This window comes from Chionomys nivalis, chromosome 9 (genome assembly GCF_950005125.1).
Source record: "Chionomys nivalis chromosome 9, mChiNiv1.1, whole genome shotgun sequence".
Taxonomy (NCBI): Eukaryota; Metazoa; Chordata; class Mammalia; order Rodentia; family Cricetidae; genus Chionomys; species Chionomys nivalis.
Genome location: NC_080094.1, coordinates 13,859,627 through 13,887,500, shown reverse-complemented (window position 1 = coordinate 13,887,500; position 27,874 = coordinate 13,859,627). Strand labels below are relative to the sequence as shown.

Genomic DNA, 27,874 nt, shown 5'->3' with positions numbered 1-27,874 from the left:
TCTCCTGCTGCCCACCCTGTAGCTGTGGAGACGGTCAGGTAGGGCTGGTTGTTTCATTACTCTTTGCACTTTGTGGGGCCTGTCACCCCGTTCCCAAATAAATACACACAGAGGCTTATTATTACTTAGGAAAGCCAGGCCTTAGCTTGGCTTAATGCTAGCCAGCTTTCTTAAGCTTAAATTCTCCCATCTACCTTTTGCCTCTGGGCTTTTCCCTATCCTTACTTCTGTGTTTCTTACTTTCACTCTTACTCTGCGGCCGGCTGGATGACTGGCAGCTGGCCCCTAGCATTCCCCTCTCCTTTTCTCTTGCTTCTCTTCCTCCTCGCAGACTCCTATTTATCCTCACTGCCTGCCAGTCCTGCCTTTCCTTTCTCCTGTTTTACCTTGGGCCATTCAGCTCTTTATTAGAACAGCCAGATGTTTTAGGCAGGCAAAGAAACACAGCTTCACAGAGTTAAACAAATGTGACATAAAGGAGTGCAACACATCTTTGCATCATTAAAGAAATATTCCCAGCATAAAAAAAATACAACACATCCTAAAACAATATTCTACGGCATGAGGAATCTGTGTAACTGCGGATCAGGCACTGCCATGTGTGTCTAGCTCAAGCCCAGACCCTGGGGACCCGTGAGTTGGAGAAGTCCCAGGGTCACTGGGGCAGGAACACTATGCATGGCAGAGACAAAGCCAGTGATTCCAGGGATACAGTCAGAGGAGCAGCAAGTGAAGTGCCACCAAGTGTGTGGGTGACTGAGCCTTGTTCCAAAGGTGATTCAAAAGATGAAAGGGTCTCTCTTGTCCATTAGGGGAATAATTCTTCCTGGTGGCTGTCCAGGCCGAGAGTGGATATCTGAAGAAAAAAAAAAAAAAGGAATTCAGTCTTTTAAGCAAATTCTCTCTCTCTCTCTCTCTCTCTCTCTCTCTCTCTCTCTCTCTCTCTCTCTCTCTCCTCCTCCTCCTCCTCCTCCTCCTCCCCATTCTCGCTCTATTTTTGCTTGTTTTATGTTTTGAGACAAGACCTCACTATATATCTCCAGTTGGCCTGGATCTTGTCATGTAGACCAGGCTATCCCAGAACTCCCAGAGATCCACCTGCCTCTGGCTTGTGAGTGCTTGGATTAAAGGCGTGCACCACCACACCCTGCTGAAATAACACATTTCTTGTATTAGTTATGTTAGTGTTGGGACAAATGCCTGACAGAAACCCCAGAGTGGAGAGGCTTGTGCTGGCTCCCTGTTCAGAGTCTTTTGTTCCATCAGAGCATGGCAGAAGGGGTCAGTCTGTGGCGGCCAGAGAGGGTAACAGAGACTGTTCACTGGGCAGGCCAGGAAGCAGAGATCAAGGCTAGAACCAAAAGCTGGGCTATGCCCCCCCCAAAAAAACCACTTCCACTGTGTCTCAAAACAGCGCCACCCAGTGCGGAACCAGAATTCAAGAAAGGCCTTCCGCCGGTACTGGCTAGTTTATGTCAACTTGACGTTTCTAGAGTCACTTGGGAAGACGGTCTCTCACTGAGAAAATGCCTCCCTGAGGACGACCTGTAGGCAAGCCTATAGTGCATTTTCTTAACTAGTGGGTGATGGGGGAGGGTCCAGCTCACTGTAGGTGATGCCACACCTGGGCAGGTTTTCCTTGAGCAAGCTGCGGAAAGCAAGCCAGTAAGCAACACTCCTCCATGGCCACTGCTTCAGCTCCTGCCTCCAGGTTCCTTCACTGAGTTCCTGCCCTGACTTCTCTTTGATAATGGACTGTGATGTGAAACTGTAATAGAAAAAAAAAAGCCTTTCCTCCCTGACTTGCTTTCGGTCATTGCTGTTTTATCCTGGCAGAGGACACAGACTAAGACACGAGGTCGTTTTCAGTTCTAAAGATGATATCTGCAAATGAAGAGACAAGGGATAGCAGGTTTACGGCAGGTTTTCCTCGCCTCTGGATCCCGCTTCTTTATGTGTGACTTCCAGAAAGTGAGAAGGAAAGAAGAGACCATAGAAGAGTGTTTTAGACCCAAATTTCACGTGCTAAGTATTTGTTCTGTCTTCCTTGGACCAAACCAGGGCTGGCTAGCTGCCAGATTCTACATACTACATGGGTACCTACAGGTTAGCAGAACCCAGGAAGGTTTCAGGGTCTTTATTTTCCATGGATTTACTTTACATACAAGGGCATGGGTTAGATTTTAAGACATGGCATTGGAGAGATAGAGAGATAATTAGATAGATAGATAGATAGATAGATAGATAGATAGATAGATAGATAGATAGATGGATGATAGACAGATAACTTTGTATAGGAACTTCAAAAAAAGAGAAAACTTTGAAATGTTCCTATTTTTGTTTTCTATTTTTGGTTACATTTATGTATGTATGTATGTGTGATTTATTGATTTATTTTACTGTGCATGTGTGTCCTGTTGTGTGTGTGTGGTGGGGTGGTCAGAGAACAATTCCCAGAAGCTGGTTCTCTCTTCCATCACATGGATGTCAGGGATCAGTCTCAGGTCATCCTGGCAGCAGGCACCCTTACCCACTGAGCTGTCTTTCCCCAGCCTGGTCTCTGTTTCGTTTTGCTTTGAAACAAGGTCTCCCTGGATTCCCAGTCTTCCTAGGTGGCCTGGAACTTGGAAGGCAGACCAGGCTGACTCAGCCTTGTATCAATCCTCCTGCCTCAGACTTCTGAGCGTCAGGATATGTGTGCCATAAAGCCCACCTGGAAGGTTCCTGTATGGATCTTTCTCTGCTCACTAGGATGTGGTCGTGTATTTCATGTAGATGTGCCAGTGTGCACATTGTGTATGCAGGTACATGGGTGTGCAGGTACATCTATGCGTTCTGGTGCTTGTATACATGTGTGCACACATGTGGGGAGGCCAGGTGTAAAGTCTGGGTGTTGTTCTTCAGGTATCATCTGCCTTGGTTTTGACACAGGGTCTCTCATTGACCTAAGCTCAGTGATTAGGCCAACCAATGCTCCCCATAGATCCTTCTCTCTGTCTTCCCAGCTCTGGGATTATCAGTACATTCTTCCACACCCAAAAACTTTACATAGGTTCTGGGGATCAAGCTTAGGTCCTGATGCTTGCAGGGCAAGTTTGGTTCCCACCACACCCAGCGGGCAGCTTGCAATCACGTGAGACTCCAGTCCCATGGAATCTGACACCTCTGCTACATGCATGCACACGCACACACACACACATGCATGCACACACACTCATGCACACACACATGCACACTCTCACATATGCTCACACGTAAATAAAACTAAAATTAAATATATATTTAATTTATACTTTATAACTATATAATATATAAATTTATAATTTGTAATTAAATATATGTTGAAATCACAGCAAGCCTATGAATATTGTCATAATTGACAATAGCTTTTGTAGTTGAACAAGACAGAAGTGGCAGCTTCATATTATGCTACTGATAATTCATATTCTGACAATGGCACTTTTCCCGCTTACTGTTCAGTGTTTGGCTTCCAAGCACTTCAGGCCACAGCGTGAGCAGCACTTCTCATCCAGGGGACAGTCGTTGTCCTTCAAGCACTTGGGCTTGTCGATCTTCAAGCACATCATGGGCTTACTTGGGCAGAAACCTGTTTTGACTTTGTGAAGTAAAACAAGACACTTGACTTGAAATACTTGGAAATAGTCTGACGTAAGTTTGGAAACCCAGGTAATGTTTTATTCTTTGTGTGTGTGTGTGTGTGTGTGTGTGTACATACGTGTGCTTGTCTATGCAGGTGTGGGTGGAGGCTAGAGGTTGACATTATAATGTCTTTCCACAATCAACAAATCCTCTTTTTTCTTTAAATGAAGTCTCTCACTGAACCTGAAACTCTTCACGCAGTTCTATTGGCTGACCACTGAGCTTCTGGGATCCCCTGTCTCTGCCTTTCAGCGTTGGGGTCACAACTTTGATGTGGGTTTGGGGGATCCACACTCAGGCCCTCATGCTTGCACAAGTCCCTCCAGTCCAGTTTTTATCCTAACTAAACCTCTTCTCTTTCCTCTATGGCTTACAAGAGGCAGTGTCAACCCTGAATAATGACCTGAAGATCGAGAAAGGCCTTGTGCAATTGTGTAAATGGATAGGACCCTCCTCCCTGCACAATAAATAGACTTGAGTTACACAGTCCCAGAGTGATAGTGGGGGAAGGTGTCTCAGAAGAACCCAGAACCCCTTATCTTATCAACAAAGGGGATTGAAGACTGTAGTGCTCCAAGCCTTGCAGAAAGGCAGGACAGGTGAAGTCAGCCTAGGCCACCAGCTCCTGCCATTTTGCTGTACTGTGACTTAACCGCTCCTCAGGCTTCCCCTCCTGCAGAATGCAGGTTTATAAGGGCAATGCACCCAATGGAGGTGTGTGTGTGTGTGTGTGTGTGTGTGTATATGTGTGTGCGCGCGTGCACATACATGCTCACACCTGTCGCTGGACCATCAACTCACAGTCACTGAAGGATGAGGACTCAGAATAAATTTTTTTGGGGGGGAGGAAAAAACAGAATAATTGCACTCATGAGAGGTTTTGAAGAACGGTACAAGGATCCAGAGGTCAAGAGGTTGACATGAGAGCCCTGCTGGGCTTTTTTTTTCTTTCCTTTTTTTTCTTTTAAGTCCCCTGAGATATCAAAGATTAGGGCAAGAGGCATCTGAAATCCAAGGGACTTCTCCACCTCCCAGGCAGATGCTGGTATAGTACTCAGGAGGCCGAGGCAGGAGGATGGTTAAGTTTGAGCCTGGCTTGATTCTTTAGTGAGATCCAGGCCACCCCAGACTACGTCGAATTTGTTCTCTGAGGAGCTTCCCTCCCCTGTTCCATGGGGTACCATGGCATCCATGCCTATGCCCAGTAGACCCTGGGAGGCCGGCCGCCAGTCCTTACCTAGCCAGGCCCTGGCACAAATGAAGCCACACCTGGACTCGCAGCACTTCTCCTTCTCCAGGCAGTCCATGTCGTTCTTGCAGGAGGGTGGGCACTCCATCCTCATTTGGAAAGGGAAGAGTGGGCACTGTCCCTTCTTCACTGCAAGGAGAGGCAAGGTGAACTTGACAGCACCCCAGCACCCCACTGACCTGCAGCAAGCTCCTCCTCCTCCTTGGGGGTCATACTTCCTATACCTTGCTTCAGCTTGCCCTGACCATCTCCAGTAGGGTGAGGAGGAGCAAAAACATAGGGTGTTCCGTGCAATGGAGTGGGCTTAGTGTCTGAAGCCCCCACCACAAGGCCCCAGTCCTGCCACTCAGTGAGCTCAGGGTCGCTGAGAAAGAAAGGAAATGATGTGAAAATTGTCACAAAGCTGCCGTCTTCAGATTTGCTACGTAAACACCATCACTTTGCCTCTGGTAGATGGAGTTCCTGCTGCAGTGGCTGTAAGGACATCTTCTCTCCTCCTTGTTGGGCTGTCAAGGGCTCCAGATGTTGTGAGAAAGATTCCCTTTGGGTTATAATGGGGAGAGAAAACCCCGTGCATACCTCCCTGGGTAGCATAAAAGGACTCCATTCCTTCCTTCCTTCTTTCCTTTCTTTCTTTTTCTCAGGTCAGATTCAGACTTGAAGTTTAAATATATATATATATATACATATATATATATATATATATATATATATTTCTTCTTGCATCTGTTTCACTTTTAATGTTTTGAGACAAGGTCACATGTAGTGCAAGCTGGTCTTGAACTCACTGTGTAGTCAAGGCCACTCTTGAACTCTTTTTTATTATTATTATTTTATGTGCATCAGTGTTTTGCCTGCACGTATATGCCTGTGTGAGGATGTCAGATCTTGGAGTTACAGACACTTGTGAGCTGCCATGTGGATGCTGGGAACTGAACCTGGGTTTTCTGGAGGAGCAGTCAGTGTTCTTAACCACTGAACCATCTCTCTAGTCCCCAGCCTTGAACTCTTAATCCTTCTTCCTCTACATCATAAATGCTAAGACTATAAGACATTATACCTGGCTCTGGCTCATGTATTTGGACTCTCAAAGGTATTGCCCAATTTCCTTCGAGTCCATGACTCCATGGTTCTTTTACAGCAGTGGTTCTCCACCTTCCTAATGCTGTGACCCTTTTATATACTTCCTCATGTTGTGGTAGGTGACCTCCAACCATAAAATTATTTGGCTACTGCTTCATAACTGTAATTTTGCTACTGTTATGATACGCAATATAAATACAAGATACGCAACTCCAAGGGGATCATCATCTGTGGGTTGAGAACCTCTCTGCATTCTCGAGCCTTCTGGAAAGGGGAGCATATGGTCCTAGCTTCTTGGAGTCAGGTCATAAATTTAGTTTTGCTGTTCAGAGGCTAAGAAATTAAGTTAAAACTTCAGCTCCACCCCAAACAACCATCCGTCACTAGGCAGCTAAGTGAATTGTTCTAACTCTGTTTTCTCATCTGCAGTGTTGGTGATGGAGCCAAGAACGGTGGCTCAGACCTATAACACCAACACTTGCATGGCTGAGGCAGAAGACTTGCCACAAGTTCCCAGCTAGCCTGGGCTACAGAGTGAGAACAAACAAACGAAAGCAAAGTGTTGACAACAGGATATTTGTCAACCTGCCTCAGAAAACTTTAGAAATACAGTGCCAATAAGTCGCTCATATCTCTTCCAAGGTGGACACATACATTTTGAAGATCTGCAGTTGCCACACCAGGAAGACCCAGCATGCCATGCCTTTTATATCTCTGTTGGCACAGAATCCTATCAACAATTCAGAAAGCCAATTGCTCTTCCAGAATCAAGAAGGCAAAGAAACTTGCAGTGGACAGAGGGGAGTAAGATTTTAATCCACATTATTTAATACATAAACCCCACAGCACCCTGACTCCCAACACTTTTGGTCCTGATCATTGCACTGAAGAGCAAATCTGCAGAATTTACCTCTACCTCACTCTCCCAGGTCTGCAGCTACTCCCTGGGGTTTGGGAACAGACCTGTCTGTGTCTGTCCTGCTTCCTCGGGATGAGGCTCAGCAGGCTGGTGTGAGAAGACACCTTCCTCCAAAGAGTGAGACTTGAACTTCAGGTTCCGCAGGCCAATGTTTGCGAGCAAGTTTTGCGTGTTGTCTCATTTTGCGGGATTGGGGAGACTTCAAGAATAGAGAAGTCATGGGTAGTTGGAGTAAAAACTTGAGAGTTGAAAAAGCAGTTTAAGCCCTTGAGTAAGGGCCAAGGAGAATTAGAGTGTTCAAGAGAATGGTATGAAAACCCACATTTGGAAAGAGAAAACCCAAGGCAGGTGCCTGATTGCTCAAAAGAGGGGAAGAGGCTGGACTCCTGAGATTACTCAATGCTACTTGGAAGCTAGAGAGTTTTGGAAGTGAGTCCAAGGAGTCTAAGCGTTTACCTGTAGACAATGGAAGCCTAGGTGGGTGGGAGACATTAAAATGGAGACCGTTTGGAAAGTCACCTCTTCTGAATGGGAGGTGGCTCGGAGCAGGAAGGACCACGCCTTCCCCTTGTTATTCTCTGAGTCCAAGACTTCCACGTGTACGCCTGCCAAAGTGATTGGGGAGAAGGGACAGCCCACAGGAACGTGGCCTGGCTTCCGGAGGCCTCCTATCTACTTACTTGCCCTCATTTCCAGCCTCACAATTCTTACGTCATCTGTTTCTGGTCATGACAACTCCATCGTGTAAATTCTGTTGACGTCTCGTCTTCATTTTATATCTCAGCCGAAACTCACGAAGGCAAGCAGCCGGCTGAAGGCCTCTTACAGCAAACGAAAGAGCCAGGGTTTGGATCTAAGGCAGGTTAGCCTCACAGCCTGAGGCTCTATAGCTAGACTGGTATAATGTTAGTAGTTAAGCAAGGACCTCAGACTACTACGGACGTGGCTCTTACCAATTAACATGCAGGTGTTCTTGCAGTCCGTCTTGCTGAGGAAGTTGTTGGAATTCCCATGACATCCACTGTATGTAAAAGGTCTGCAGTAATGCTTCTCAGAGTCAAAATACCAGCGAGTCTGATTGTCATGGCAGTCCCCTGCGTCTGAGGGTAACATGCAGGGTTCTGAGGCGAGGAAGAAAGCAAGAGTGTAAAGCATGGGCATGAAAAGAGGAGGTCAGGCTCCAGCCACAAGGCCTCATCATAATCCCTACTATTACTGCTCTGCTCATAGAAAAAGTCAGTGAAAAAAAGACGTAGGTGAATGAAGAAGGTGGGCTTGGCGAGTTAGGGCATTTGCCTGGTACCAACCCTGATGACCTGAGTTGACCTCCAGGGAGGAACCGACTCCCACAGGTTGTCTGCTGATTTCCACAAACATGACATGGCAGCCTCCCCCAAAATAAAAATAAGCAAATGTAGCAGTAACAGTTTTTCTTTTAATCCCATCCCCAACTTAATTTTGTGTATATGTGTGTTCTGCTTTCTGGTATGATTAGGTACCATGTGTGCAGTAGCCTCTGAGGCCAGAAGAGGGAGACAGATCTCCTGGAATTGAACATTGCATGCTCTGCAAAAGCAGCAGGAGCTTTCAACTAAATTTCCTTTTTATAAGACATAGGCATGATTCCTAGCATCCACATGGGGCTCACAATTGTTTATTACTCCAGTTCCAGGGGATCTGGTAACCTCTTCTGACCTCAGCAGGCACCAGGAAAACATGGTACATATACATACATGCAGGCAAGACAACCACACACATGAAATATAAGCAAATCTTTCTAAAAAGATTTCTTGTCCTGGCTCTTCTTCTAAGCATTGCCAATTTCTTATAGAGTACATTACAAAACCACACTGGAGCAGATCCGCCTTCCTGAATGTCTTGAGCTTTGAGAGGATAAGTTATCCTCATTCTAAATGCCCCCTTTAGAGATAAGAACCACTATTTAGAGATAAGAGCCATAGACGCTCAGTCATGGAATGAACCCATCTTTGGACAATACCTGATGTAAGGCTAACCCTCACTTCTCTAGCCCTCTGTGAACTACCCAATCCAAGCCCAAATCCTCTGATGGACTCGAACAAATCTCTACTGAGATAGAAGCCTCATGACTCTATGACGAACGTGCTCCATGACGGTCATGAGCAACAAACATAACTTGTTCAACAAGTGTATTCATGGTAGCTTTAGGCTAAAAAAAAAAGCAAAAGTTGATCTCATAAGGCTTCGAGTTAACAGAGAGTGTGGGTTATTAAATACTTCCACCCAGCAGGTGCACAGGTCCCCTCTCTTCATGTCCCCTGTGTAATTTCTATTTTGAGATATGGAGAGACAATATTATCTTTATACAATATTATATATATGTGTGTGTGTGTGTGTATACATATATGTGTTTGTATATATGTGTATATATATATGTATGTACATATATACATATATATGTTCATCTATTTTTCCCTTTTGAGACAAAGTCTCTCTGTGTAGACCAGGCTGTTGTGTAATTCAAAGAGCTCCACCTGCCTTTGCCTCCCAAGTGCTCAAATTAAAGGCATGTGCCACCACACCTGGCTCCTATCTTAATATATCAATGAGATCTTTCTAAAATTATGAAATGAACGAATGGGTCTCTGGGTTGATGGATGCTTCATTTCTCAAACAACAATTAGTATGAAGTTTGGCTTTTTACAAACAATAGCTTTAATGCATGGTGGACATAGAAAAGGCACTAGTTATGGTGAATGACTGAGGGTCCTACAAAAGAAGTCTAGCATCAGTACTAATGACTTGGTAACCACTACACCTGGACTCCTGACTTGAATGCAGAGAGCTAAATTACAGAATGAAAAAGGCTTAAACACTGGCGTATGGTCCTGCCATCTGAAAGGACTGTTTGGCTCGTTTTCCGCCTCCCGCCTGGATGCCAGTACCTTCATAAGGATCTATGCATAAATTCCCACAGGAGAAAGGACAACACTTCAAATGTGCCTCACAGTTGAAGTCTGTTGTGCATGGGTTTGGAACCCTACTTCCGCATTCCAACCGCTTGTTGGGGCACTCGCCCACTTTCTCTGCAAGAAAGAAAGACCCAGGTTCACATCCTTGAACACTAATGGCTCCTTTCCTCCACGGCAAAGGGGAGCTGCGAAGATCTCATCCCTTTGTCATCTACCCCGACCCTCAGTTCTTCCCTTGCTTGTACTAAGGGGCCACAGCTGTCTCTCCCCACCCTTGGTTCCTTCCAGTGGAGCTGAATCAGGAGTTTTTGCTCGAGTAACTGAAGAAAGCCATCTTGGAGTCCAAGGCATGTAACTAGGTGGAGACAAAGCCATCTGTCTTAAATGACAGCCTCCAGCGCCACAGTCTGCAGGGGAGGTTGCTCAGAGGACGCACTGCACGATAGAAAGAGGAGCCAGGGGTGCCGACTTGGGTCCCTGGCATCTTGTGTGAACTCAGGACCAGTCTGAGTTCAGTTGCAGGATTCTCTGAGTTAGTTAGAGAGAAATGATGTGTGGGGCAGAGGAAGGAGCTACCCTCATCAGACAGCTCTGGTCTGGCTAGCTTGGCTCCAACATTAACTAGACAAATAATATTTGAAAACACTTTTCATTGTCTGAGTCGTAAGTTTCCCATCTATAAGACGAGAATGGTGATCCCTACCTTAGAGTTTGCTCGTAGGAATTGAGTGGATGATGCCCATGACACACTCTATGGCAATGGCTCAAATCCGGGCAGTTATGAGGTTGCTTCCTCCCTTTTAAGGGCATGGCATGACTTCCTGGCTTCGTGGTTTGTGGTGGTCATAATTCTTAAGTTGTGCCCCAATGACCCTGTACTCTTGTTATTGGGTCAAGCACTAATCTGGGTGTGCTATGGGGGACTTTGTAGATGCAATTCAAGTCCTAAACTGGCTCACCTTAAGACACAAAGATAATCCAACTGTGCCACACCCAACCTACAGCATCTCTTAAAAGCAGGATTTTTCCAGCTGGCAGAGACAGTAGAGATATTCAAACCCTGGGAAGGTTCCAACATGCAGCTTTGACCATGGCACAAGGCTAAGTGCCAGGAAGTGAGCGTGGCCTTTAAAACTGGCATCACTATAGAAACAAGCGCCCCAGACCTAAAACTGTAAGACACAGATGATTGCACTACAAGTGATCCGAGAAGCGGACCCAGAGTCCCAGCTGAGAACAGCCCTGATTGGCTCTGTGTTCTCAGGTTGGTGAGGCTCCGAGAACCCCGATGCCACATGTCAGATTTGTGGCCTCCAGATAGAGGTTCCGTGGCAGCAGGTAGCTAACACAGGGCTCCATGTCTCGACACTGAGCATCCATCATCAGGACTTACTCAAAGAGGCAAGATCTTCTTGGGGTTTAGAACTAGGTAACTCTAGAATGAGAAGGCCCACATGTCTGTGCCAGCCTCCTGGTTTCACTGGATCACAGAATTACGTCAGGTAGGATGGCACAGTGAATTAGATGGGGGTCTGGGATCCACGTGGCTCACTTCAGGAGTCCCTGGCTGCTTCCTGCCCTTCACACCGCTCTTGGCACGCCCAGCAAGGGCAGCCTGAAGCTAAGGATGGTGTTCATCTAGAGTGCACACTTGTGTACCATTCAGAAAATACGGACAATGAACTACATCAGAATCTCTAGAAAGTAAGGCCTAGGTGGTCCCATCTTTTAGAGATTTCCTATGCAGTGCTGGAGAAGGCATCTGAATGCTACGTTTAAGCCCAAGAAGGTTAAGCAAATAATATGGAATCACCTCCTAGTGATAAAGAGGCACAGACAGGGAATCTTCGAGATTATGAAGTCCAACCCGGACCTTGCTAGTGGGGACACTTGGACCTCTGTGTGGCCTTGCTGTTGTACTTCTTCCCCTTTCGTCAGCTAGTCATTCTGAGCTCCCCTTCCTCCCTAGATGGCTCTTCTTAGTCACTCACCTTGTGTGCACGCACCCAAGGGCACTTGCACATGTCCTGGTCTCAGTTGTCTCTTCAACTTCCTGAACTCTTTCTGGCTTAGCATGTTCATTCTCCTGGTCTGACTGGTTCTGGCATCTTCCCCCAGACCCACTCTCTATTCTGAACTGAAGACCCTTGTTTCCAGTCATCTGAGGAAAAGCTACTCAAGTGGTTCTCAAGAGCCTTTCGCTTCCATGTGTGTACACAGAACCAGTGTTTGGCGGGCTTAAAGAGCACCCTGCACTCTGTTTCCCGGCTTGACCTTCAACACATCAACAACTCCCCCAAACCCCAGATTCTGATCCATTTAGGATTTGGGCCAATTCTGTTTCTTAAATCTCTTCCCACCCCCACCCCTCTCTTTTTGCTGCCCCTTCCTCAGAGTGACACTTGGCCTCCTGCCGTGGTTCACCTCCACTATTAAGATGACATCCTCTCTGGCCCTCTCTTTTCAGACTCATGCCCAATGAATAATTAAGTTTTAAAAACTCGATGACACATATTGAGGAAAGCTAGGGAAATAACTTGGGGTAAACAGATGCAGGAAACCATAGAGTGGCAAACAGAGATAACTCTCTGGCACCCTGAATCCAACCATTGTCTACCAATGCCAGCCTTTGCCTCATTCCAGCCCTCAGTCCCCGAGAGCACTTCCCAGGAAGAAGGACACACGTTTGATTTTGGCAGTGTACGATGCGGAAGTCTGCTCCAAGAAGAGGAAGAGAAGCAACACAAGAACTCCACTCCTCCAGAAGCTGGTGGAGCCGTGGAGGGGAAGATGCCTGTGTAAGCAAAGAACAGGGGCCTGAGTTAGGCACATCTGGAGGGAAGCACAGGCCATGCAGAGAGGGTTCCCAGCCCTACTTACTTCATGGATGAGAAAACAGAGCCAGAAGCGAGAAGGGGTCTGTTGGAGGGTAGCGAGTGAGACAGGCCTGGGACAGTCACCTCAGGATCCTCTGTGGCACCCCATACTTGGCCACAGGGCTGCAGCTGGGCCCTTTTGGTCACTTTCCCACTGTCTCGCTCCTGGGTAAGAGGTCACACTTGAATCATCACAGAGCTTTGTTTGGAATCGTTGCCAGGAGCTTTCCTATGCTCATGTCTGAAGCAACTTCAGACCCGTTTCAGGGCCTTTGCTTTGTGCCACTGATGACAGGAATAGAGAGCACGAGGTTGTCTGGAGACCTGGGCAGGCAGTAGAGCATCCTGGTGCCTCTGAACAGCACAGGGACATGTACATAAACACACACACAGATACACATGCATAGATAAAACACACAGACACACAGACACATGTCCCAAATGACCTTGGGTTAACAAAGAGATTCTTCTCGTTCTTTCTAGCTCCATACAACTCTGGGATCTTATGATTCATCTAGACAATTTGACAAGCAGACAGTCCCCCTTCGAAGCTCCAGTTTCATCATGCTTCTTCATGTCTAATATGTATCTTTAAAATGTGTGTGTGTGTATGTATGTGTGTGTGTTGGGCACATGTGTGTCGGGGGGTGTCAAGCACATGTGCAACTAGAGGACAATTTGGGGGTTCGGTTCTCTTCTCTCACTGTGAGTTCTAGGGGCAGAACTTGGGTTAGTACCTTTACCCACTGAGCCAGCACCTCCTATAGGTGCTTTTTTTTTTTTTTCAAGATGACAAGACCCAGTGATGTGTTGCTTACTCCAGGCAAACACATTCCAGAAACAGTGAAGAGAAGAGGGAAGGGAAAAGGGGATGTTTTCATGCCATGGACAAAACCAAACAAAGAAACAGAACAAAGCAATAACCAAAACAAATAAACAAAAAAAACCAAACCAAACAAACAAATAAAAACCGTGTCTCTACTTCTCATATGCCACTCAGTAATGGGAAATTCCAGGTCTCAAACAAAAGGAATTTTCAAAGTTCTTCCCCTGAGGATGTGGTTCATGGGAACAAAGCAAAGACAAAATGGGTAAGAATCGCCAAGAACTGTCTCAAGGGGTAAAGGCTTGCCCTGTGAGCATGAATGCATGGTTCAATCTTCAGAACCCATGGTGGGGGTGGGAGTCAGGAATGTGGTACATATTGTAACACCAGACCTTGGAAGGAAGAGACCAGGGACCCCGGGGCAGTCTGGCCAGTCAGTGTAGCCTACTTGATGAGTTCCACATCAGAGAAAGATTCACTCAAAATAGAAAGAAAGAAAGAAAGAAAGAAAGAAAGAAAGAAAGAAAGAAAGGAAGGAAGGAAGGAAGGAAGGAAGGAAGGAAGGAAGGAAGGAAGGAAGAAAGGTGGGTGTCACTGAGGAACAACACCCAAGGTTGTCCTCTGACTTCCAACACGCACACACGCATGAACACGCACGCACGCACGGTGTGGGGACTGGAGAAGAGAGAGAGAATAAAGTTTGAGGGTCTCAGGGTTTGTCTCACTCGGGGACGGCCTATGGTTTGCCACTGTGATTTTAGCTGTCCAGCCTAGAATTAGGATTCCAAGTAAAAAGATGTGTCTGTGAGTGCCACTAATAAACTTACTTTTTAAGTCCTTCAGACAGTTTCCATATACGAACTTTCGGGGTTGGGCATAATATTGTCCTTATGCATGGTTTTAATTAGATGTAGTTCACCTTTCTTCCCCGCCCCCCCTTCTTTTCCTTAGAGTTCTCACTTCTCAGCATTTGTTTTCATATTTAATTGTGACCTCGCTCTTCCGGAGCATCTTACACGTTACCCTTTTGGTTTTAAATTTTACTGGGCAAATGACGATTATGCCTTTTATGGAGCAGAATGTTATGTGAGGAGTGTACATTGTGGGACAATTCAAGATAACACATCATTGGCTCAGAGATCACTGTTTGCAGTGAGAACATCAGATCTATTCCCTTGGCAACTTGGAAACCTACAGCACGTATTATTAACAGTGATCCCCATGAGGAACAAAGATCTTAAAACTGACTAGACTTTCTTTGCCTGGTTTCTGTGGAAGACATACCTGGGGAAATGGAGTCCAAAGGTAGCATGGACAGCACTAACCATGGGGACCTAAGGTGAATACCCCAGAACCCATGGGAAGTTGGAACAATGCAAGCAACTGTTAAAGCCAGCTCTACCACTGTGAGACCAGTAAAGAGCAAATACCCTAGAGACTGATGGGCAAGCTGCCCCAGAATACACGGTACAGCAATAAACTGTGAGGAGACTACCTCAAGCACGGTGGAAGAGGAAAACCAGCCCTGGAGACTGCCTTCGTACCCGTTCCTAGCCACACACACCTTACTGCATTACTCCTCATAGAGGGCATATCCAGGGCAGGAATTGGGCATCATGGCTCAGGGCTGTAATAACAGATACTCAGAAGGCAGGAGAATTACAAATTCAAGGCCAGCTAGGACAAGGTAGGGAGCTGAAAGGTAAGGAGACAGAGACTCAGACAGATTCATTGAAAAGGAGAAAAAGGACATACAGGGCAAAACCACAGATAATTAGGCCAGAGAGGGAGACAAGATGCAGGTCGATTGATCTAATGCTGGCCTAACATGCCTGAAGCCCCCAGCCCCAGCCCAGTACCACGTAAACCGGGGGAGGAGATGCAGGTCTGTAATCCCAGCACTAGGGAGGTGGATGCAGAAGGAACAGAAATCATCTACCTCATTCCAAGTTTGAGACCAGCCTGGGATAGATGGATCCTGTCTCAAAGAGAGAAGGGTGGAGAGAAGAATAAATGGAGGAGAAAGGAAGGATGGGGGAAAGGAGGCAAAAGAAAGAAAGCATTGCTAGGCGGTGGTGGCGTATGTCTTTAATCCCAGCACTCAGGAGGCAGAGGCAGGCAGATCTCTGTGAGTTCGAGGCCAGCCTGGTCTACAAGAGCTAGTTCCAGGACAGGCTTCAAAGCTCCAAAAGCTACAGAGAAAGCCTGTCTCTAAAAACCAAAAAAAATAAAAGAGAAAGAAAGAAAGAAAGAAAGAAAGAAAGAAAGAAAGAAAGAAAGAAAGAAAGAAAGAAAGAAAAAAAGAAAGAGGGCACTGGGGAGGTGGATGCAGAAGGAGCAGAAACCATCTGCCTCATTCCAAGTTTGAGAGCAGCCTGGGATAGATGGATCCTGTCTCAAAAGAGAGAGGGGTGGAGAGAGGAGTTTCCTTTGGAGGAGAAAGGAAGGATGGGGAAAAGGAGGCAAAAGAAAGAAAGCATTGCAAGGCGGTGGTTGTGTATGTCTTTAATCCCAGCACTCAGGAGGCAGAGGCAGGCAGATCTCTGTGAGTTCGAGGCCAGCCTGGTCTACAAGAGCTAGTTCCAGAACTGGCTTCGAGGCTCCAAAAGATACAGAGAAAGCCTGTCTCTAAAAACCAAAAAAAAAAGAAAGAAAGAAAGAAAGAAAGAAAGAAAGAAAGAAAGAAAGAAAGAAGAAAGAAAGAAAGAAAGAAAGAAAGAAAATTAAAAAAAGAGGGAAAGCATTGAAGAAGAGAGGAATCACAGAGAAAAAGGACTAGGATATTCCCAAACACCAATTTACCCCTGGAAAAAGGAAGGTTCTGGGTCACATAACTTTGCTAAGAGATTCTAGGAGACCCTAAGCAAGTACACCCTTCTCCCCAGTAGGCCAGAGAGCCAGAGACCTCAGCTTGCAGAGGCACAAACCAGAGAGTCAGAGGCCTTTCCTCCACAATGTGACTGTGGGTACAGCTAGGCCACGGATGACCTCCGGAAGGGAACATGACTGGCTCGTGTCCAGAGTTGCTTCCTTGACGGTTGGGGCACAGACCTCAGAGCAGAAGACAGAGTCACTGACCAGTTCCATCCAGCTTAGCCTCTGGCCAGACAACTGCTTCTTAAGATGAGACTCTGGGAACTTCTGCCATTCCTGGTCCTCTTCATCTTCTTGTGGGGCATCCAGGAACCTGAGCTGGCAGAGGGGTTCCTTTTCAGTAAGTACTGGGGTACAGTTCTTAATATGGAGAGAAGTAGCATGATGGGGTCAAAGAACAAAACACACTGCCGATGAGAGGATTTCCCCACCCCAGTCCCAGACCCTGGTGGGAGTGTGATGTTTGGGGTCACTGTTTCACCGTCATCCTGGAGAGGTGCCCTGGGTCACACAGGGGTCTCTGTCTGTGACAGCTGACTCCCTATCTTTATAAGAAATTCTTCATGCACTTCAGGACTGGTGTGCATTGAATGGACATTGGGAATTAACTAGACAAAAGGATCTCCACTTAGGATGAGCCTCTCCCTAGCAGCACCCCTGCAGCCTCCTCGCCTGCCCACTGCAGCTCTCCAAAGCTTTTCTTACGTGTGTGCTGAAGAACAGCCTCCAGGGTCCCTTCAGATGGTGAAGCAGGGAGATTTCATCCTTACCAGCTAAAACACACTGAGCACTTGAAGGTCGTGGGGGAAGTGAGTGATCAAGAGGCCGTGTGACAGGAGCAAATTCTGGGTCCAATCCTTGAGAGCTGTGTGGCTTGCACAAGTCCACAGAGCCTCGCATGTTCTAGACGCCTCTGCTCGCTCCATGAAACACTTTATCAATATTAATCACTGGAAGTCCTTTATCAGTATTCATCACTGTTCTTTTAGCCCAGGCATCTTGACCAAGGCTTTTCAAACTTTGTTCCATTATCCTTAGGATGACAAGCTAAGCAAACACTGAGCTACAGGGGCCAACAAAGGCCAAAACCAAATGATCAGAACAGTCCCAAAGGAGCAGGTCCCTCTCTGGGGAATCTTGTAGGGGTGGAGAGAGGGCTGGAGAAGGTTCTGGGGATTAGGTGCTGAGTCGCTGCAGGGGGCGATGGGGCCAGTGCTGTGAAAACCTGAGCCCCTGAGGGTTGCCTCTCCTAGTGACAGGTGAGGGGCCAACAAGCTTCCTCAGCTCTGCAGTGACCATCTGGAACTAGGAAGGGAGAACAATATCTCCTTCAACTCCTCAGGGGACTACATCTTCTTCTTTTCCTATAGGAAAGTGCCCAAAATACAAAATGAATTGTAATGATGTAAAAACAGATGACTGTGCACATCACATAGACTGTCCATCAAAGGAAAAGTGCTGCCAGTTTCTCTGTGAAAAAATATGCATGGACCCCAGAATAGGTAACTGTCTGGTTCGCTGAATTGCTTGTACCCTCTTATTTTGGTACTGCCCTACCTTCTGGGTTCCACTCCTGCCTTCCTATGCTGGTACTGCCATGCCTTCTGGGTCACCCCTCCTGCCTTCCAATGCTGGTACTGCCATGTCTGCTCCTGGACCACTGAGGTTTGGAGTTTGACCACGATTATCTTGGTATCTGATTGGTGCAGATTTTGACAGTGATGGACAGAGAGAGACTGTGCTTTTTCATTTTTCTTCCATTTCAGTATATGAAGGAAACAACATCCCTTTTCTTTTTAAAGAAAGATTATTTTTATGTGAGTGAACATTTTGGCTCAATGTATGTATGTATGCACACCAAATGCATACGGTGCCTCTGGAGGAAAGAAGAGGGCATCATGGCCCCTGGAACTGGTGATATAAATAGTTGTGAGCTGCCATGTGGGTAATGGGAACTGAGCCCAGGTCTTCTGAAGGGGTAGTAAGTGATCTTAGTGAGACATTTATCTAGACCTGGCCTTTCCATTTTGAACCTCAGTTAACCGTTTTATATGAGGCATATTGTTCCTGAGTCATGTGACCCCTTAGCTACTCTCAGGTGCTGTTCTGAGATGCAAGTAGCTACCGAAGTCTCATCAAACAGCAAAAACACGTCTGGCTGTTCATAAGTTGAGACAGGTGTCGTGAGTTTCCGGGCTTGAGTGTCCAGGTCTCGGACTAACATAAAACCCAGGACGCCTCCCCTCATCACGTTAGCCTCCTATACTCTTTTCTCTCTGCTCACATCCTTGAACTCCAGACAAGACCCTCAAAACTACTCGCCCATTTATCAATCAGGAAATATTTGGGTGCTCATGACACCCAAAACGGGCTCCTCAATGAGGCCACCAAAGCTTTTCCTGGGAAATCAATATAGGATTTAGAATCTGAAGGCTGGGTAGTGCGCAGGCAAACACAGACGCCAGCAAGTGCTCACGGGAAAACGCTGTGCTAGGAGACATGTGGTCAGGCGTGGAAACACTGGGAGGTGGAGAAGGTGGAGATCATTGAGGATGAGCACTGGGACATCCGGACGTGATCCTCCTCCCTGTGCTCCTAACCCCGACTGTGGTCTACTCAGGTTCTGGTCCTGAATCAGGGAATTAAGGCTGACCTCAACCTTGACATCCTCCTACCTTAGCCTTTGTGTGTCTGGGGTTCTATGTGTGCACCACCATATCTGATGATTCATCTACACTTAACTCCCTCACTGGTGTGTGACATCAGGGAGTAACTTCATCACTCCAAGTCTCATGCCCTCTATCTGCACAATGAGAACAGAATGAGGGCTGCTGCAACAGAGGAAATGTCAACATGGGTCAAAGGCTAAGACCCACGGCCAGCACTTTAATAGCTAAACTTGTGTGAGTGTAATGGAATTTTTCAGTGGTGAAATCAGTTTTTCATTAAGTGCTTAAGTTTGGGATCTTTCTTTCTTTCCTTCCTTCCATCCTTTGTTCTTTCCTTCCTTCCTTCCATCCTTCCTTCCATTGTTTTTTTTATTTCTGAGAACATTCCTGAAACATCCATTTCTTGCCAAAGATCTGCTCAGAACCGCTGTACAGGGCTAAGGTACAGTAATTGGTCATGAAGAACTCAGTTTTCCTGAGTCAGAAAATATGGGTAAACCCACGATAAATCTTCATCACAGACATAAAACAGATGCATTAAAATCAAGGGGTAAAACCAGGAGACATCAGAAAGGCAATGATGCTGGAACTGTTTAGATATTGCAGACATGGTCTTCTGTATAGCTCAGGGCAGCCTTAAAATCGCTGCAATCCTCCTGCCTCGGCTTCCCAAGTGCTGGGGATGTCAGGCAAATGCCACCACACCTGGCTACTGGAAGGGTTTTGAAGAATGAATAGGAGTGTGCCTTGCTAGCCAGAGCAGCTCGGGCATTGAGCAGGTCTGAAGGTGCAGAAACTGGGGAGTAGGCTGACTTTCGAGGACAGTTTGAAAGGAAGAGCGTTAAGAGCAGCAAAAGAGAGAAGCTGTGGAGAGGGAGGTATGGACTTTGGGGTTGGAAGATAACTGTTCTGAGCCAGGGCATCAGCTCCTCTGACGTCTAGTGGACTGGAGATATTTTAACTTAGACAGTGGCCATTCCTGGCAGAAAGGAAAGAGACAGTCATCCTTGCCGTTTATGAGGCCAAGTCATCAAGCAGTCATCATTCAGATGCTGAGGAGACACAATGGCCACGTTTGCTCCTGGGATGGTCCTGTCCGACCAGCAAGGTGGTTCTTTGTGTTGTCATCCTGCAGCTGAGAAAAAGAAGACCAAAGAGGCTGAAGTGACTGGTCAGATTCCCAGGGAACCGGAAACACAGCTCTGAGCTAGACAAAGAGAGCAGTGGACAGAGGAAGTGGGTGGGGCTGTTCCTGAGGAGACATGCATCCAAATATCTGTCTCCCATTTTTTCCCCACAGATGTATGCAGTCTGCCAAAGGTTAGTGGCCCCTGCATGTTTCAAGTTCCACGCTGGTGGTATAATAAAAAAACTGGAGTCTGTACTGAATTCATCTATGGTGGTTGCCAGGGGAACCTTAACAACTTCAAAAGTGAAAGTGTCTGTAAATCCATCTGTAAAAAATGACGTAAGTGCTAAAGGTCCCCAATCTGCATTTCCACTAAAGTTAAACAGCAATCTGAGCATCAGTCCTTTCCAAGGCCTGGGCAGTCCTGGAGGTGCAAATGGAAGGACCTGGGAAAGAGAGGATAGGAGGGAGGCAGTGGGCAAAGGGAAGCCTGCAAGTCTGAGGGGAGCAGTGGGAAAAGAAAGGACACAGGAGCAGGGAGCACCCGACCCAACTCAGAGCAGGAGCATGTGAGCTGCCATGGTCACCACACTGAGTTAACAGGTATAAAGTGGTATAAATTAGAAGGCGCACTTCTGGTTTCCCTGCTTGCCCGGGGATGTGAAAATCATCCCATCCCTTTCCATTTGCTGAAGGATCTGGTTCCTACGGTGGCTGAAGCCCAGCATCTCCATCCTTACCCTTGTGTCTTACAGATCTGTCTTCCTGGATATGATAAGGTTGAGCTGCAGGAAGTTCCAGGTCTTGGAAAATTGAGACTTCCTTCTGTGAGTCCAAGGATACTCTAGATGGGCTGATAGCAGTCAAGTCTTAGCCACTAAGATTCTGGCTGCTCCCACAACAGAACTGCAGAATTTGCTTATTCTCTTTCCCTCACCCCAGCGTCTCTTCAAACGTAATGCCCTTAAGGCTTTTGACCCCTTCTCAGTGTAAGACCCTGTGACCTCAACTTCCGGGGTTCTCATTTATTCCTATGAAGACTCTAGTTCCTCCTAATAAAAAGATCATGTGAGTTTTGATGTCTCAGAGTCTGAATAACTCCTCTGTTGTCTGCAGGTGTTCACATCTGTTAAAAGCCCACTGCATGCAGATGTTCACATGTGTTCACAGTCTTCTGTATGGAGATGTTCACATCTGTTCACAGCCCTCTTTATGCAGATGTTCACGTCTATTAAAAGCCCTCTGCATGCAGATGTTCACATCTGTTAAAAGCCCTCTGTATGCAAATGTTCACATCTGTTCATAGCCCTCTGTGTGCAGATGTTCACGTCTGTTCACAGCCTTTTGCATGCAATGTTTACATCTGTTCACAGTTTTTGTATGCAGATGTTTACGTCTCTTCACACCCCTCTGTATGCAGATGCTCACGTCTGTTCACAGCCCTCTGTATGCAGATGTTCACTTCTGTTCACACCACTCTGCATGCAGATGTTCACGTCTGTTCTCAGTCCTCGGTATGCAGATGTTCACATCTGTTCACAGCTCTCTGTGTTCAGATGTCCCTGTCTGTTCAGAGGACTCAATATGTTACCCCATCTGCTCTTGGTCCTCTGTATAAATTCTCAGATAACAACTGTGTTGTAAGGGGGCTGCTTGTTTGTCCTGGCAGCTCAGAACTGAAATAATCACACAGAAACCATATTATTTAAATCACTGCTTGGCCCATTAGCTCTAGCTTCTTATTGGCTAACTCTTACATATTAATTTAACCCATTTTTATTAATCTGTGTGTCACCACATGGCTGTGGCATCAGTCTCTGGCAGGACTCCATGGCTTCTCTCTGACTCTGCTCTTCTTTCTGCCAGCATTCAGTTCTGTCTTCCCTGCTTACCTAAGTTCTGACCTGCTATAGGTCCAAAGCAGTTTCTTTATTCATTAATGATAATCACAGCATACAGAGGAAATCCCACATCACGACAGATTATGAATCTTCTACTAACAGCAAAAAGAGAAGAGTGTGAAAATCATGACAGTTGTGGATCAGGGGAAATGAATGTATCTATCCTGTAGTGCTAAAGACCCGAGAAAGAGAAGAGACAGCACCCCTAAAACTGGAGGCTCATTTGTAAAATGCTTAGAAATATAGGAGAAAATAAGTAAGAACAGAGTTCACCATCAACTTTTTAAAGATTTAGTTTGTGTGTGTGTGTGTGTGTGTGTGTGTGTGTGTGGCTGGGGTCCCAGGGACGATGCACCATCCGAAGTGGGTGCTGGTTATGACACTGGAGTCCTCCACAAGAGAAGCGCATGCTCTCAACCCTGAGCCATCTCTGCGGTCCCTTCACTCTGCTCTTACCTGTGAAGAACTCCCAACCAAGCTTCTGTTAGAACTGACTTAAGGAGTGTTTACGAGATGGTTCCTTGGGGGTGAAAGTCCTTGCCAGGGATAAAAGTGTTTGTTGTGCAAGCCTGGCAGACAGTGTTAGTTCAATCCCTGTAACACCCACAAAGCGGGATGAGAAATCAGCGCCACAGCGTCATCTTCTGATGTCCACTTTCATTTACACTCTGTTCCACACACTCTCTCTCACACACACAGTTACATACACATCATACACATAAACAATAATAAAAATAGTAGTAGTTAGTTTCATTTAAAAACACTTTTTTTCTGGCTGCAGGCACAACTCGCTGAGTCTAGCATTTTTGAGGGACTGGCTTCTGTCCCCAGCAAAACACACACACACACACACACACACACACACGGTGTGTAACATGGGGAGATTTGTTTCCCTTTTACATGTTTGTTTTACATTGCTTCACTTGGTGGGGTTGTGTGCCATAGCAGACATGTGGCAACACTCAGGAGTCAGCTCTCGCTTTCCCTCGAGTGTCCCAGAAATCGAACCGGATGTTTTAGGGTCAGCAAGCAGCACTTTTTACCTGCTGAGCTATCTGGCAGACTCTGAGAGTCTTGTTTTCTATTTCAAGCATTTTTTTCTCATATTCCTAGAAACTTTCAGGCACGTGTTTTTCTGGTTCAATACATTGAAAAAGTTGCCTCCTTCCACATCTTTCCAGAGTCAGGGATGTGAGCTCCAGAGTCAAACCTCTAGCCTCATGCCTCAGTGTCAAAGGAGCTCGACAGTATGCGATGGGATGAGTCCTTGCAGCTATTATTACGCCAGGAGCAACTTACTACACTAAGCATATATCACTAATCCCCAGCTAAATATGTCCCTAACTTCACTTCCTTCTGTGTGGATGCTCAAGATGCTGGCATCTGTTCTAATGCCACCTGACCCAGGAGAAGTGTGATGTCAGGGTGGAGGAGGACAGGTTGACTGACAGCATTTAGAGCATCTTAGCACCGTCATTTAACCATGTAAGCACAACAGCCAGGGTCGTTTCCATAATCATTCGGTCTGCTCAAGGGAGGACCCTGAAGCTCTCATGAACCAGCCTGCGTCCATTAGGTTTATGATTAAACTTCTGTTTCTCAGGGATTAGGCTATGCCCCACCTGTAGCCTTAATTATGAATGGTTCTGTACTGCCTGTTCCAGGAAGCAATAACCATATCATTGCTTCATACAGTTATTTATAACCATCTTGCAATCCCACCTTTCTTTCAAAAGGTTGCTATGACCACCTTGCGATCATGTCTTGGTTCAGGAGGCCATTATGACTAACTTGTTATGCTTGTGTTCTTCCCCTATAACTTCACCTATTTTTCCCACCAAACCCCAATTTGGAAACCCCTTATCCATGAGCTATAAACATCTTATCTCCCCAATGTTCAATGCTGATCTCTTGAACCCCACCATAGGGGGAGGCAGCACGTATACATAAATTTAAAAGGCTTGCATTAATTAACTGCTTGCTTTAACTCATTCAGCCATGATGATATGGGACAGTAGAATTTCTCCTCAAATCTCTGGGACTGACAGCTGGAGCCCCCTTCATGTTAAATCTGCATTTACCATGGGGTTGTAATAAAGATACAGTTCCACAGTGTCCGCTAGAACCCCCGAATCAAATATTATGGGTGAGACAGGAGGAAGCAAAGAGGAACTGAAGAGGAACAGAGGAAGAAATCAGGTGAAGGAAGAAATGGCACAAGACAGCATGGCAGTCGTGAAGCAGGGAATCAGCATTGTCCCATGTGCCTCTTACCCATGAGTGGGGTCGAGGCCCCTTCACTGAAGCTCGGTATGCTCTGCTCTGACAATAAAACAAAGCAAAAATGGTGTCATGTGACTTCCCAGGAAGGTCGAGTTCTACTTCCTCTGAGTCCTGGGGTGCGGGCGGGGGGCTGCTGAGGAGCAGCTGGGAGCCGGTGTCATGGGAGCGCTCTGGTCATGGGAGACAGCTGCTTTAGAGAGGCTCATGGTTGGGAGGGGGGCCCTGATTGGCAGAGCTGGATAAACCCCCAGAAGATAGATCATCAAGTAAGTGGCTCAGTGCCGTGGCTTCTCAGATCAGGTGAAAATCCCACGAAAAGTGCCACACAGACTCCACCAAATCACTAGAAAACTTAAAAGATACAAGCTGCTACTTCACACAAAGTGGGAGGGACCCAGAAGCTGTCCTCTAGCTTTCAATAAGCTATGTTTGAGTCTGCAAGCCCTACATGCAAACTCATGAGCAAACTTTCAAAGATTTAAAAAAATTTATTCTTGTCTAATTGAAATGCTGTCCATCTTAAAGACCTTTATACATGTGTGCAATGTATTGAACCTGCATATCGTCAGTATGTTCTTATCATCTCGCTATGGTGCGTGAGCAAGGATGATGAGCATAACCTGTACTTGGTTCTCGTTCTCGCATATATGAGCTGTATCCATTCTATCTTCTCTCCTTCTTCACCCCCAAACAGATCTTCCATCTCTGCCTAAATTCTCTGATTTTTGTCAATGATGTACAAATTCTAATTAGTTCTGTCCTTATGTGCCCCTGTATGGGGTCATCCACTGGGTCATGGGCAAACTACCCAAACCCACTTACCACACTTAGAAAAGTGGCTTTCCCTCCCTCGGAAGCCATCAACTGTCATGAGCTCCTCAGCTGGGGGTGAGACAGCAGGAGTCAGTTCCTGCTTCATGTTAGAATGTTTGAGTAGTTTGATCTTGTAATGGTCTTGTGTGGGTAACCACAGGTACAGTGTGTCTGTGTGTCTTAACAGTCACATAACCTCCCAAAGTTTGCCTTCTTCAGCACACCCACAATCCACCCTGCCCCCCTCTACCACACTGCTCCCTGAGGCTTGGATGTGGGGTTGGAGGTAGGGCAGGGGCTTGATAAAGACATTCTATCCATGGCTGAGCTCTGATTGCCACTTACTCTTGGCATTGTCAACAGCTGGGGTTTCTGCATTTAACCACCACCCACTGCTAAAAGAGGCTTCTTCTACTCAAGGTGGGAGCAGTACAAATCAATGGGTATAAACATGCATAGCTAGGGGACTGGAGAGATGTCTTCACAGTTAAGATCACTTGCTGCTCTTGAAGAGAACCTGTGCTCAGATCCCAGCAGCCACATAGCTGCTCATGACTGTCTGCAACTCCAGTTCCAGGGCTCTTATGCCCTCTTCTGACCTCTGTGGGCACCAGCTACACACGTGGTGCCCATATGCACAACCAGGCAAAACATTCACACACATAAGATAAACATTAAAAACTATTTTTTAAATGTACGTTTAGAATACAGTTTGGCAGCTTGGCCAAGGAAGCTGGTTTCTAATTTTCTCTTTTTTGTTGTTGTGTCTCCCCGACTTTGGAGTTAGAGTACTACTGGATTTGTAAAAAGAACCCAGTGGCAATCCTTCCTTACTAATGAATTGCTGTTTTATCTTCAGCTCATTGGTTGTGCCTTAATCTACTGCTATTCCAGCCAGCAATTGCAACTCTGCAGTTATCAGCTTTTCTGGCAGTGGCCTGAACACTTAGGCCACAGCCTGGTAGGGATTCTGTTCCTGCAGGTGCTGGCTCTGCCGCGGCCACTAAAGGTAGCTTTAACTAAATCTTTATCATTCTATTTATAAGTAAGACTTGAGATTTAAAGGCTGGACAGAAAACCTGCTAGCTCAGAGAGGTTGAGTAACATCTAGCTAACCTTCTCTCCTTGCTGGCATCTCCAAAAGAACACATCCTTCTCCTCTGCCAAATAATAAATATCTCACTGCTCCAAATCTCTCCCTACTCCTTCTGGTGACCCCCTCCCTCTTTCTCACTCTCTCTCTCTTTCACAGGTTCCTGATATCAAAGGTCAAAATGTAATCAGTTCTCATGTAGAATGAACAGTTGTGATGAACAATGTGTTATTACTTTCTTTTCAGCTACAAAAATGCTGTATATGTATCACATATAAGCGTGTGAGTATGTGTGCACATGGGGAAGTACACAACTTTATCCAGATTGAGATGGTTCTACCCTGGAACATTCTACCTACAGATGCCCATGTCATTTGATTAGGGTTCCATGGACTCATCAGGTCATCCCTGGAAATCAGTGCCTTCTATGGTCTGATTAGCTTAGTTCATGATGCCCTGCTCTGGGAAAATCCTCGGCATTGCGCTTGGGCATTACTCCCATGGCAGGCCAGTCTGGCAGCTACATGATCTCAGTCCTCTTGGGCTCTGACACTGCACACCTGCCTGAGCATCCTTTGGGCCATGCTCGGGTTCCACTGCATTACCTGGGTCTTGCTCTCCCACATACCCCTCCTTCAGCTACCACATCCCTCCTTTGTTGTGAAGAATTTTCTACCCTGGCCAGACCTCAGCTTCGTCACTAGGCTGTTCCTCTACATGAGCGTCCTCCTCACAGGACTGAGGAGCTCATCCTGTACCAGGCTGTCCCCTGGCCCCCACCTCAGGTGCACGATTTTCTCATTGTCCTGGGGGCACCTTTCCCTCAGCACTGTTTTCTGCTTCTGCACTGAGCATTCTCTGGTTCTGCCCTGAGTGCCAGCCAGCCTCCTACACAGAAGCCCTCTGGCCTGTCCCAGTTCTGACGCCCACATTGGGCCCCTGGTGCCCTTCTCCTGGGGGCAAATATCTACCTTGATGTGCCCTATCTAATGGCTTTAGGGTTCACGAGTTCTGTATCTGAGGAGAATAAAAAGGCAGAAAGCCTTTTTTAGAACATGTGTGAAAAATAATGCTGAAATATTTGCTAAAGATTAATGTTCAACCTAACAAATGTATGAAGTGCTCACCCACTAAGCAATCACTGAGTAAAAAGAAAGAGCATCATCCACACCCGAAACACATTGTTTCTTTCCAGGTCTCACATCCTCCCAAAGACTCTTAAATTAATATAATAACCCCCTTTGCTCTTTTCTTCATATTTTTAAAACCATGTTTCCCCATACACATATGTTGGTTTTTTGACGGATAGGGTTTCACTATGTAACTCTGACTGTCCTGGAACTCCTCTGTAGACCAGGCTGGCCTTGAACTCACAGACATCTGCCCACCTCTGCCTCCCGAATGTTGGGATGAAAGGTGTGTGCCACCATGTTCAGTCAAACATAACTTTTTTATTATTATTATCATCTCCTTCTGTTCTGTGTAAACAGTCATTTGGAAAACACAATTTTGTTTATGGATGTGTGTGTGTACGTAGTGTGTGTGTGT

General features: G+C 46.3%; 2 protein-coding genes across 4 annotated transcripts; one reads left to right on the top strand and one right to left on the bottom strand.

Annotated features, from left to right (window-relative positions):
* Positions 1–508: 508 nt before the first annotated feature.
* Positions 509–12,862, bottom strand: Wfdc8 (WAP four-disulfide core domain 8). Of its 3 annotated transcripts, XM_057781506.1 has the most exons (7): positions 12,743–12,862; positions 12,547–12,656; positions 9,836–9,976; positions 7,865–8,032; positions 4,898–5,038; positions 3,474–3,616; positions 509–856 (listed from the first exon to the last, which is right to left on the bottom strand). In XM_057781506.1, exons 1-6 carry the CDS (start codon positions 12,745–12,747, stop codon positions 3,477–3,479), a joined length of 705 nt encoding a protein of 234 aa, XP_057637489.1. In that variant the 5' UTR covers positions 12,748–12,862; the 3' UTR covers positions 509–856; positions 3,474–3,476. The 3 variants fall into 3 exon arrangements, with proteins under 3 accessions (XP_057637489.1, XP_057637487.1, XP_057637490.1); XM_057781504.1 differs by lacking the exon at positions 509–856 and having other exon boundaries at positions 3,398–3,616; XM_057781507.1 differs by lacking the exons at positions 509–856; positions 12,547–12,656; positions 12,743–12,862 and adding an exon at positions 11,854–12,113 and having other exon boundaries at positions 3,398–3,616.
* A 3,788-nt stretch (positions 12,863–16,650) lies between these two features.
* On the top strand, positions 16,651–20,574 carry LOC130881923 (WAP four-disulfide core domain protein 6A-like). Its single transcript, XM_057781775.1, has 3 exons — positions 16,651–16,778; positions 17,809–17,940; positions 20,408–20,574. The coding sequence occupies exons 1-3, from the start codon at positions 16,688–16,690 to the stop codon at positions 20,572–20,574; spliced, it is 390 nt and encodes a 129-aa protein (XP_057637758.1). The 5' UTR covers positions 16,651–16,687.
* Positions 20,575–27,874: the final 7,300 nt, after the last annotated feature.

Bases quoted from the DNA above. Each gene is read 5' to 3' on its own strand.
- Wfdc8 (XM_057781506.1), bottom strand. The intron at 8,033-9,835 runs GTACTGGCATCC...TCCTCGCCTCAG, and splicing joins ATGCATAGATCCTTATGAAG to AACCCTGCATGTTACCCTCA. The intron at 5,039-7,864 runs GTAAGAGCCACG...CTCTCCTTGCAG, and splicing joins GAACACCTGCATGTTAATTG to TGAAGAAGGGACAGTGCCCA.
- LOC130881923 (XM_057781775.1), top strand. From the start codon at position 16,688: ATGAGACTCTGGGAACTTCTGCCATTCCTGGTCCTCTTCATCTTCTTG. The intron at 16,779-17,808 runs GTAAGTACTGGG...CTTTTCCTATAG, and splicing joins GGCAGAGGGGTTCCTTTTCA to GAAAGTGCCCAAAATACAAA. The intron at 17,941-20,407 runs GTAACTGTCTGG...TTTTCCCCACAG, and splicing joins ATGCATGGACCCCAGAATAG to ATGTATGCAGTCTGCCAAAG.